Source organism: Schistocerca nitens, chromosome 3 (assembly GCF_023898315.1).
Source record: "Schistocerca nitens isolate TAMUIC-IGC-003100 chromosome 3, iqSchNite1.1, whole genome shotgun sequence".
NCBI lineage: Eukaryota > Metazoa > Arthropoda > Insecta > Orthoptera > Acrididae > Schistocerca > Schistocerca nitens.
In genome coordinates this window covers 874,428,123-874,440,832 of record NC_064616.1, presented here as the reverse complement: position 1 = coordinate 874,440,832, position 12,710 = coordinate 874,428,123, and the positions used below count along the sequence as shown (strand labels likewise).

General features: G+C 42.1%; 1 protein-coding gene across 1 annotated transcript in view; it reads right to left on the bottom strand.

The window, feature by feature from the left end:
• The window catches only part of LOC126249460 (dynein axonemal intermediate chain 3-like), a 176,654-nt gene that overhangs the window by 79,330 nt on the left and 84,614 nt on the right, over nucleotides 1-12,710 (bottom strand). The window contains exons 6-7 of the mRNA XM_049951114.1: nucleotides 6,802-6,903; nucleotides 3,371-3,501 (exon numbers count right to left, since the gene is read on the bottom strand). Coding sequence (XP_049807071.1) covers nucleotides 3,371-3,501; nucleotides 6,802-6,903 — 233 coding nt within the window. The remainder of the gene's footprint in view (nucleotides 1-3,370; nucleotides 3,502-6,801; nucleotides 6,904-12,710) is intronic.

The following is a 12,710-nucleotide window of genomic DNA, read 5'->3' as shown; positions in this document are numbered from 1 at the left end:
TACCACAGTTCATCAGGAGTAGTGACTGGCGTATTGTGACGAGCCAATTGCTCGGCCACCATTGACCAGGCGTTTTCAATTGGTAAGAGATCTGGAGAATGTGTTGACCAGGGCAGCAATCGAACATTTTCTGTATCCAGAAAGGCCCGTACAGGACCTGCAACATGCGGTCGTGCATTACCCTGCTGAAATGTAGGGTTTCGCAGGGATCGAATGAAGGGTAGAGCCACGGGTCGTAACACATCTGAAATGTAACGTCCACTGTTCAAAGTGCCGTCAATGCGAACAAGAGATGACCGAGACGTGTAAACAATGGCACCCCATACCATCACGCCAGGTGATACGCCAGTATGGCAATGACGAATACACGCTTCCAATGTGCGTTCACCGCGATGTCGCCAAACACGGATGCGACCATCATGATGCTGTAAACAGAACCTGGATCCATCCGAAAAAATGACGTATTGCCATTCGTGCAACCAGGTTCGTAGTTGAGTACACCATCACAGGCGCTCCTGTCTGTGATGCAGCGTCAAGGATAACCGCAGCCATGGTCTCCGAGCTGATAGTCCATGCTGCTGCAAACGTCGTCGAACTGTTCGTGCAGATGGTTGTTGTCTTGCAAACGTCCCCATCTGTTGACTCAGGGGTCGAGACGTGGCTGCATGATCCATTACAGCCATGCGGACAAGATGCCTGATATCTCGACTGCTAGTGATAGGAGGCCGTTGGGATCCAGCACGGCGTTCCGTATTACCCTCCTGAACCCACCGATTCCGTATTCTGCTAACAGTCATTGGATCTCGACCAACGCGAGCAGCAATGTCGCGATACGATAAACCGCAATCGCGATAGGCTACAATCCGACCTTTATCAAAGTCGGAAACGTGATGGTACGCATTTCTCCTCCTTACACGAGGCATCTCAACAACGTTTCACCAGGCAACGCCGGTCAACTGGTGTTTGTGTATGAGAAATCGGTTGGAAACTTTCCTCATATCAGCACGTTATAGGTGTCGGCACCGGCGCCAATCTTGTGTGAATGCTCTGAAAAGCTAATCGTTTGTATATCACAGCATCTTTTTCCTGTCGGTTAAATTTCGCGTCTGTAGCACGTCATCTTCGTGGTGCATTAATTTTAATGGCCAGTAGTGTATATCCTGTATAATGACATAAGTTTGCAGGAACATACAGTGGTATATGTAGCTACTGTCTGTGAAGTGTGTTGTGAATAGACTTAGTAATAAAGTCACAATAAATTAAAATGTCTTGTTTCACGCAGCATGTTTCGGCATTTTCTTAGGCATTTCTGTGTTTATGACGTCATATCTCCTGCACTATGTGTTGCAAAATGAATTTTTTTTTATTTAAGTTTAGCTTCATATGGTTATTGCCTGCGAAATGTGCTGCGAATAGATTTAGTAGCGATGAAGTACTAAATTTAAACGTCTTATATGATGAAGCACTTTTTCACGCGTCTCAGTGTTTGTGATGTCATAATTCCTGAACGGTGTGTCGCACGATGATATGATTTTGCAAGTACATTCAGTGGTACATGTGAATACTGTCTGCAGGATGTGTCGCAAATACAGTTAGTAGTAAGACACAATAAATTAAAATCTCTTCTTTCACGCTGCAGTTTTTCTGCATGAGCAGCGAAAATGTATTAGTCGATAAATTTTTTCCTTTCTTCATGTTGTGGGGTTGTCAGCGAGAAAAAGATTCATGTAGGTTTGAAAATGTGTGTAAATTTCGTTACAATGGTGCCTTTCATTTGAGCCCTGATTTATTCATTCTCGAATTATTACCGATTTCTCTTCCTTACCGGTGCTGTGAAAACTGATGGTATTAACAACTGAAACCATTGATATCATCCACATATAAGGATGTGCACCCGTGTTATCACAGAAGACTTCAACCAACGTTATCAATAACGAGGACTCAGACAATGCACAAATGAAACGTATACAAAATGCAAATGTTATAACATCTCACCAAGGGCTTTTGCAGTTTGGGCGACACACAAACTGGACGAAAACCGTCTTTTCCATTTTGACGTACTGTTTACATATGAAGCTAATTTCTATATGAACGGAGAGGTAAATAAACAGAATCAGAGAAACTGGTCATATGTCGACCTCGAATGGATAAGTCCGTCGAAGGTACTTCATCGAAGGTGATGGTTTGTTGTGAAATATGGAGTCTTCATCTTGTTGGGGCCTCCTACATTCAGGGTTCACTAACAGCAGCCGGTTATATGCAGTTGTTAGTCCATGTCTGCCGTCGCTGCAGCCTGAACACGGATAATTCCTATGTTTCTTTCAGCACAATGGTGTCCCACCTGATTATTGGCTAACTGTCTGGGCTTATCTAGATATCTAGTTACCCCGTATATGGATACGTCATAGTAGTCCGATGGAGTGTCCGCCACGTTATCTGGATTTAAGTTCACCAAGTTTCTATCTGTGGGGATATACGAAGGCAATTGGGAATGCCGTGAACATCAGAAACCTTGAATACCTTAGGGAGCGGATTGTTAATGATTGCGCTCGCTTTCCAGTATATTTACTTGTGAAAGACCATAACGAAAGAAACAGTGTGCTGGACAACACGCCGAGGATACCTTTCAGTCTTCATGAGTTATCACCAGAATTAGCCTTGTCCTGAACCAAAAGGTGACATAACTCAAAAATGAGTACAGCTATACTCGAATGAAAGAAACCATTGTTTTTCTCGTGTAATTCTCCATCAGTCTGATATCTAACATGAAACCCTTTCTGTATGCTAATTAAGAGTTACATCTTAGATGGTGGCTTCTAAAATAACCGTCGTATTGGTAACGTAGCTTCACAGGTGCCTCTCCCCCCCCCCTATCACACTAATTGACTTTTTATGTCATTTACACATTTCTGTTGTACAAGGGTGGTTCTACGTCTATGGACCACCTTGTATAACGACAGGAAAAAAAGATAGCAAGCGTTTACACCTTGCTTCCAGAAAATGGCGTTAGGAAGCATAGGTTATCTTATGTCGTTATACTTGAATAGACCTATGTTAACGACTAATATATTATTTTAGAAGCAATGGTACTATTTTTTACTTTTGGGAACCAGTTAATAAATTCTAAACATGAGTTGTTTTATTCTAACAGAACACGCAATAAGGTAGTGGAAACCATAACAGACGTTTATGGCAGTATTCGAGCCTGTTGTTGCTGTGTCACATTATACGTCACTTGCCGAGAGATAATGTGAGCACAGTTTTGAAGGTGTCTGTGTTTTTGAAGAGGCCTTACAATTACTCACTACAAAAAATCGTTTTTATTATAACATGCTGATTTTATTTCGTCGTTTGAATATAGTTTTATTACCTTGTAATCTTCGCTCCAAATAGCGAACACTCTGCCTCCAAGACTAATTAATATCTCTTCAACAAAGTGAGACCTTTCCAGCGCTTCTATTGGTCCGTCATGTACATCTGCCATGGATGTAAACTGCAAAGCTGTGTGAAGATACACAAGTGAGATCTTTCGACAATATTCAACACAGAACACAGTTAAAATACGTAATATTAAAGTATTGTAAGGTATATTGTTGAAGTCTATGGGGTAAGCAAGGTGAAGAATAGGAATTTATATTGTGTTTTGATTTTGTGTTGCAGAATGTGTCATTGTGGCGGGTGATGGGTATACAGCTGGTTGACTGCATTATACGAAGCTTAAAAGTGGGGATGTACTCAGCTGTAGTTGATCATTTACAACCAGCTGGGATTTTGAGTTAAACGTCTGTTTGCCTCAAGTGCTTCTAAATGGCTTAGTTTTATTCCTTTGTAGGATATGCGCAGCATCTCTGTGTGGACTTGGTATCTATATCAGTCCTTCAGCACATGTTCGGCAAAGGTGAAATCTTGTCTATCTCCAGGTGCGTTCGTGTTCAGTCAGACTAGTTGTTATGGCCCTGCATGTCTGATCAATATACAGTTTGCTGCAGTCATTGCAAGTGATTTTTTAAACACCACTATCAGTACATCTTTTTTGTCCATACTGTTGAATAGGATACGAACTGTAATGCCTCTTACATAAAATGAAGTTTTGTAATTGCAGGATTTGAAGGTTTTGGCTAATTTGTCGGATAGCTTTCCAAAATAGGGGGTAGTACACGAGTTGATTTTATATATGATTGTTGCTACAGAGAGGGCATATACATACAGGGTGTTACAAAAAGGTACGGCCAACCTTTCAGGAAACATTCCTCACGCACAAATAAAGAAAAGATGTTATGTGTCTTGAAACGCTTAATTTCCATGTTAGAGCTCATTTTAGTTTCGTCAGTATGTACTGTACTTCCTCGATTCACCGCCAGTTGGCCTAATTGAAGGAAGGTAATGTTGACTTCGGGGCTTGTGTTGACATGCGACTCATTGCTCTACAGTACTAGCATCAAGCACATCAGTACGTACCATCAACAGGTTAATGTTCATCACGAACGTGGTTTTGCAGTAAGTGCAATGTTTACAAATGCGGAGTTGGCAGATGCCCATTTGATGTATGGATTAGCACGGGCAATAGACGTGGCGCGGTACGTTTGTATCGAGACAGATTTCCAGAACGAAGGTGTCCCGACAGGATGACTTTAGAAGCAATTGATCGGCGTCTTAGGGAGAACGGAACATTCCAGCCTATGACTCGCGACTGAGGAAGACCTAGAACGACGAGGACACCTGCAATGGACGAGGCAATTCTTCGTGCAGTTGACGACAACCCTAATGTTAGCGTCAGAGAAGTTGCTGCTGTACAGGGTAACGTTGACCACGTCACTGTATGGAGAGTGCTACGGGAGAACCAGTTGTTTCCGTACCATGTACAGCGTGTGCAGGCACTATCAGCAGCTGATTGGCCTCCACGGGTACACTTCTGCGAATGGTTCATCCAACAATGTGTCAATCCTCATTACAGTGCAAATGTTCTCTTTAGGGATGAGGCTTCATTCAAACGTGATCAAATTGTAAATTTTCACAATCAACATGTGTGGGCTGACGATAATCCGCACGCAATTGTGCAATCACGTCATCAACACAGATTTTCTGTGAACGTTTGGGCAGGCATTGTTGGTGATGTCTTTATTGGGCCCCATGTTCTTCCACCTACGCTCAATGGAACACGTTATCATGATTTCATACGGGATACTCTACCTGTGCTGCTAGAACATGTGCCTTTACAAGTACGACACAACATGTGGTTCATGCACGATGGAACGCCTGCACATTTCAGTCGAAGTGTTCGTACGCTTCTCAACAACAGATTCGGCGACCGATGGATTGGTTAGAGGCGGACCAATTCCATGGCCTCCACGCTCTCCTGACCTCAACTCTCTTGACTTTCATTTATTGGGGCATTTGAAAGCTCTTGTCTACGCAACCCCGGTACCAAATGTAGAGAGTCTTCGTGCTCGTATTGTGGACGGCTGTGATACAATACGCCATTCTCCAGGGCTGCAACAGCGCATCAGGGATTCCATGCGATGGAGGGTGGATGCATGTATCCTCGCTAACGGAGGACATTTTGAACATTTCCTGTAACAAAGTGTTTGAAGTCACGCTGGTACGTTCTGTTGCTGTATGTTTCCATTCCATGATTAATGTGATTTGAAGAGAAGTAATAAAATGAGCTCTAACATGAAAATTAAGCGTTTCCGGACACATGTCCACATAACATCTTTTCTTTATTTGTGTGTGAGGAATGTTTCCTGGAAGTTTGGCCGTACCTTTTTGTAACACCCTGTATAATAACAATTTGATTCTTTGTTTTTTGTGTAAAATGATATCAATTAATTCAGGGGTATAGCCACTGTTTGATGCAATATATTTAATGGTGTCTAATTCTGTCTGAAAATTCTGATTTGAGATTGATGTAGATGTAAGACGATGTACCATGGAGCGGAAAGCAGCATGTTTGTCTGATATCGTGTGTTTAACCATGTAATGTGTTTCATATTGCCCATTACATAAAAATGTTATTTACAATGAGAAACATGTTCATTACACAATTTATTTACAAGTTCTTAGTTACATTGTTCTCAAAGTATGGTATCATAACCGTATAATCTGGAATACCGTAAAATTATGGATTTTAATTATTGTTTATAATATTGTCCATTGCATAAAGTTTAGTTTATAATGTTAATAAACAAGTTTGTTCAAATGGCTCTAACCACTATGGGACTTAACATCTGAGGTCATCAGTCCCCTAGACGTAGAACTTCTTAAACCTAACTAACATAAGGACATCACACACATCCATGCCCGAGCTAGGATTCGAACCTGCGACTGTAGCGCAGCGTGGTTCCCGACTGAAGCGCCTAGAACCGCTCGGCCACAGCGGCCGGTACAAGTTTGTTGCCGGCCGGTGTGGCCGTGCGGTTCTAGGCGCTTCAGTCTGGAACCGCGTGACCGCTACGGTTGCAGGTTCGAATCCTGCCTCGTGCATGGATATGTGTGTGATGTCCTTAGGTTAATTTGGTTTAAGTAGTTCTAAGTTCTAGGGGACTGATGACCACAGATGTTTAGTCCCATAGTGCTCAGGGCCATTTTTTGATCAAGTTTGTTGCAGAACATAGATGAAGAGTCCTTAGTTTGACAGTTTCTGAGCCAATGCTAAGATCTAACAAAAATAAACCGGAAGCTAGTTTGAAATAAACAAAAATCAGTAGTTCAAAACAATTGTACTTGTTATTCAACCTTAAATAATTACGTTAGTAGATCCATCAAGTTTATTATAAATAGCGTTGCAATGAAACAAATTACCTGTCATTAGTTCTTCCTTAGTGTCGTCTAGCATGTAGGTCATTTCCATCAGAGTTGCGTCGGTGGCTCCGAAGTGAAACGGCTTCTGTGACAGATGTCTTTCTAAAATAGTGAGTTAATTACGGTTTCAGTAAACTTACCCACTGAGACAAAAACACAGTGACACAAACCCTGCTGTAGCGTTTTTTGACAAAATACATTTAAAAAGGGCTTGACTTAAAAGTACACATTAAATTATACCTAAGTAAAGGCTGTAGAGTTCATTTATGTGTGATTTATGAGGATCATGCTTAAAAGAAAAAATATGTTACCTGTACTGCAAAGTAATCTTAAATTATTACAGCAACAGAAGTTTTTTAACGTTGTGATACGATAGGTACGTTTGTAGTTTACGCGTTTCACTGAGCGAGGTAGCACAGTGGGCTCTTATTCGGGAATATGGTGACTGAAATCACATCTTCGTCTACCCAAAAATACGACAGCCCCGTATTCCACACCAAACCATAACTTTCCATACGCCACATACGTGCAATGGATCCATCACGTGAGGTTTCCTAGTTCAGATTTTCTGTCTTGCTTAAAATCTGACTTTATTAAATTCTTTTCAAAAGCATTTTGAAAAACACTTTCTTTCATTGCAGCTTTTAGAGTGCGCGTAAACAGATACTGCAGTGTTTTACGAACCTGTGAGCTCTGCCTGCAATATAGATAAACACAGGCAGCCACTACGTTTAGAAGGGGCGGTGATTGATCCAGTAGGTCCCACAAAGGTCTCTCTGCTGTTCTGCGCTTTTTGAGTAACGCAAGAACTGTGGTGGAGGCAGCCTGGGTCCTTACAAAGGCGTAATCTTAAACTTTCGAATTATCTTCCCCTGAGAAACTGAATAAAATACACTGAATATTTATAAATACTTAGAGAAGTTAAAAGTGTTCCAGACCACTCTGCAATACAGAACATCGACCAGGATCATTGTCCTACTGGGTATCGCCATTGATTCAAGCTTTCTGAACCCACGTAAGACTATCCCTTTCTACACTGTAATACCATGTTGTATGAAGTTTGCTTTTACTAGAACGCAACAAATTTCTCGATAAGGTAACATAAAATCATTGTCTACCAATGTTCGAAAATAGCCCATCCACAGGACTTCCTTGGGCAAGGACAATCTGATGGAGTGTATGTTGTGTTAACTAAACGAAACATTTTTTTAGCCTTGTTTCACAAACTTTACTGTTATTCTACGACATAGGTTTCGGCCTATAAACCAATTTTCTAATACATAACTGATCCCAAAGATGAGTACCAAGCAATGATAAACATATCAACATTTTAAATCTATCGCTTTTTACTTAAACTGTAAAAGTTATCTCAGTTGACAATTTTGACAAATTACGTATGGATTTACAAAATTCATCAGGACAGCATTTACAAAATTCATTACTACAGCGTTTACAATAACTATGGCTAAACGTACACTGGAGTAGCTATGAGGAGGAATGGAATTTTTTTTTATTATGTGAAAGAAGGCACGAAGGGTTTTCCTCTGTGTACGAGTTGCAACAGCGTCTAAAAGGGGTCAATAATTGAACTGAGTTTGTTCGTTCAGTAATGAATGTGGGGATACGCACAACTGTTTCGTAATTTCTAAAATTTCTGAGTGAGCTTTGTACCCTTTCCTTCTATCTCTACGACTTCTAGACCGGTTATAGATTTGTGGTTTTGATTTATGCAATGATCGGAAAAGGATGAATTTGGCTTCTTTAATCTCCAACTTCTATGGTGTTCTCCGAATTAAGTGCAGATTGACCACCCAGTCTATCCAACATAGCAACACCTACTCTCTCGGCAGATGACCTTATTAACCTCACTTTTCATGATATCTGTTTGTTTATCTCTTGATCTAAATAGATTTTACCTATGTGTGGGACACAGAGAAACCCTTTGCTTTTAAAATGTGGCTTATCCTGTTTCAAGTTTTACCAGTAAAAGGTAAATTGCGCCAATTTCTTTTCGATCTATCTATATTGTTCATTGGGTACTGTAGGTACAGTAGGAATCTGGCTTGCTTCTTCAGTTTTTTAATGAGAATTTTGTCAATAATGTCGGAATCAAATTCTTTATTTATGGCTATTGTTTTTTCTGTATTCACTTCCTAGTCATAACCTTCTTGGGAGATGGAGATAGAAAGGAGAGAGTGTGGATCATGTGGTGGAAGACTGCATGTTTGTTGGCTGTGCGATGTTGAGAGGTAGCTGGGATGAATGTGTATTTTTGGTAAATTTTAAATTTGTGGTCGCTCTTTTCTATATGTAAGCTGATGTCTAGAAAATTAATGCTGGAACCCACTAACTCCATACCGAACTTTATGCTAGTATGCCATTGATTCATGTTTTCCATGAACATGTGTAGGTGTCTAGTGGAAGCTTTCCACATACAGAGAATATCATCAACATATCTGCAACGATACATAACATATTTTGTCAATGGTTCACTCTTTAGAAAATCAGTCTCCCACTTGTCCATCAACTTTTGTGCTAGTAATGCGGACAAGGACGAGCCCATTGCCAGAACATCTACGCTACTGGTCATTAAAATTGCTACACCAAGAAGAAATGCAGATAATAAACGGGTATTCATTGGACAAATATATTATACTAGAACTGTCATGTCGTTACATTTTCACGCAATTTGGGTGCATAGATCCTGAGAAATCAGTACCCAGAACAACCACGTCTGGCCGTAATAACGGCCTTGATACGCCTGGGCATTGAGTCAAACAGAGCTTGTATGGCGTGTACAGGTACAGCTGCCCATGCAGCTTCAACACGATACCACAGTTCATCAAGAGTAGTGAGTGGCGTATTGTGACGAGCCAGTTGCTCGGCCACCATTGACCAGACGTTTTCAATTGATGAGAGATCTGGAGAATGCACTGGCCAGGGCAGCACTCGAACATTTTCTGTATTCAGAAAGGCCCGTACAAGATCTGCAACATGTGGTCGTGCATTATCCTGCTGGAATGTAGGGTTTCGCAGGTATCGAATGAAGGGTAGAGCCACGGGTCGTAACACATCTGAAATGTAACGTCCACTGTTCAAAGTGCCATCAATGCGAACAAGAGATGACCGAGACGTGTAACCATCAAGCCAGGTGATACGCCAGTATGGCGATGACGAATATACGCTTCTAATGTGCGTTCACCGCGATGTCGCCAAACATGGATGCGACCATCATGATGCTGTAAACAGAACCTGGATTCATCCGAAAAAATGACGTATTGCCATTCGTGCACCCAGGTTCGTCGTTGAGTACACCATCGCGGGCGCTCCTGTCTGTGCTGCAGCGTCAAGGATAACCGCAGCCATGGTCTCCGAGCTGATAGTCCATGCTGCTGCAAACGTCGTCGAACTGTTCGTGCAGATGGTTGTTGTCTTGCAAACGTCCCCATCTGTTGACTCAGGGATCGAGACGTGGCTGCACGATCCGTTACAGCCATGCGGATAAGATGCCTGTCATCTCGATTGCTAGTGATACGAGGCCGTTGGGATCCAACAAGGCGTTCCATATTATCCTCCTGAACTCACCGATTCCGTATTCTGCTAACAGTCATTGGATCTCGACCAACGCGAGCAGCAATGTCGCGATACGATAAACCGCAATCGCGATAGGCTACAATCTGACCTTTATCAATGTCGGAAACGTGATGGTACACATTTCTCCTCCTTACACGAGGCATCACAACAACGTTTCACCAGGCAACAGCGGTCAACTGGTGTTTGTGTACGAGAAATCGGTTGGAAACTTTCCTCATGTCAGCACGTTGTAGGTGTCGCCACCGGCGCGATCATTGTGTAAATGCTCTGAAAAGCTAATCATTTGCATATCGCAACATCTTCTTCCTGTCGGTTAAATTTCGCGTCTTTTGTGGCGGCGTTCGTAGCGACAAACAATTCGCTGTAGAAACGGCTTACGAAGTCACCGCCACACTTTTAATAGCGGGCCGACCGGTCCGCTGGAACAGTGAATAGAAAGATGAAAACCCAAACACTCTGATTAAATAAAAGTCGGTACTTATCTTTATTAACGAAGATACAGAAACACAGTAGTGAACTCCGTGTCTACAGAAATCTGTCTAGTTCGAGTCGGAGCGGCTAGGGCAGCGTCGGCTGACGACAAACAACAAATCTGCTGCGATGAACACACAACTGACTAACAAGTACACAATTCGGTGGCGAGTATACAACTGAGCGGCGAATACAGAACTGTCCTAGCGGTCGCGACTCCAGCGCTTAAGAAGCCAGAAGCCAGCGGTGGCGCGCGCAGACTTGCGGCGATTTCCTGTCTCGCTGGCGCTGCTTATGCGGACGGCGTCCGGACTTTGATGCTGCCAACCTTTTGGCAGCGGGCTCGGGTGGCATTACTGGCTAGGATATAACAGCGTCTGTAGCACATCATCTTCGTGGTGTCGCAATTTTAATGGCCAGTAGTGTATTTGCTTATAGCTGCTCCCTTGGATGCAGTAATAATTTTGATTTAAACAGCAATCCACTGCACTAATTATCCTCAGCTGTTCTTCTGTATTAATACTGTGAAATACAATAATTGTAACACAATACCTACAAAGTTTTTCACAGGAATGATTGAGCGGCTCTCTAAGATACTATGGTGAAAGCCTACGAACTGCTGAGTGAAAGAGAGTCGCAGATAAACTGAAAGAAAGTAAAAAGTCTGAACGAACAGTAACAGCTTCCGTCGTTGGTGGAATAATATTTTTCACCAGCGGTGCAAAACGCAGAAACTACAGAAGAGCGAAGGCGATCCAACAAAAAGGAATTGCACATACAGGAAATGATCTTAGTAAACATCTGGGACAAAAAATTATTTACCTCCATGCGACATGATGTAACACAAGGTCTAATGTTCGTAACGGCCTCATTTCGGTGAGGAAGAGATTCCACACGTTTTCCAGGTATGCCGTACCCAGCTGAAGCCACTCATTGTTTATTAGATCCAGCGGAGCCAACAAACTGCTGGGGTGTGGACTGCTACGTTTCACTAGCTGTTGCAAATAGTCCAAGACGTTTTGTGTGGGATTAAGACTTAGTGGACCAGTCGAGGTGCAACAGCGTTTCTGAGAGTTCGTCAAACGAGAGATCTACATCTGCATGTCAACTTTGCAATTCACACTTAAGTGCCTGGCAGAGGATTCTTCGAACCACCTTCAGACTATTTCTATACCGTTCCACTCTCTATTAGCGCGTGGGTAAAACGAGCACTTAAATATTTCTGTACGAGCGCCGATCTCTCTGATTTTATTACGATGATCAGTTCTCCGCATGAAGGCTGTCGACAGTAAAATATTTTCACATTCACAGGAGAAAGTTGATGATTGAAATTTCGTGTCACGATCACGGTGCAACGAAAGACGCCTTTGTTTTATGATTATTACTCCAGCTCGCTTGTCATATCCGTGCCACTCTCTCCCCTGTTTCCCAATAATTAAAACGAGCTGCCCTTCTTTGAACTTTTTCGATGTCCTCCGTCAATCCTCACTGGTAAGAATCCCTTACCGCACAGTAAAGCTCTAGTAGAGGACGAACGAGGCAGTCTCTTTAGTAGACATGTTACGTCATATAAGTGTTCCGCCAATAAAACGGAGTCTTTGGTTTGCCTTCCCCACAACATTATCTATGAGATCGTTCCTATTTAAGTTGTTGTAATTGTAATTCCTAGGTATTTAGTCGAATTGACAGCCTTTAAATGTGTGATTTAGCGTGTAATCGAAATTTAGCGGATTTCTTTTCGTACCCATGTGGATGGCCTTACAATTTTCCTTATTCAGAGACATTTACCACTTTTCGCATCGCAGTTACCAATTTTTGCACCGTACAGAAATTGTGTCTAAAAC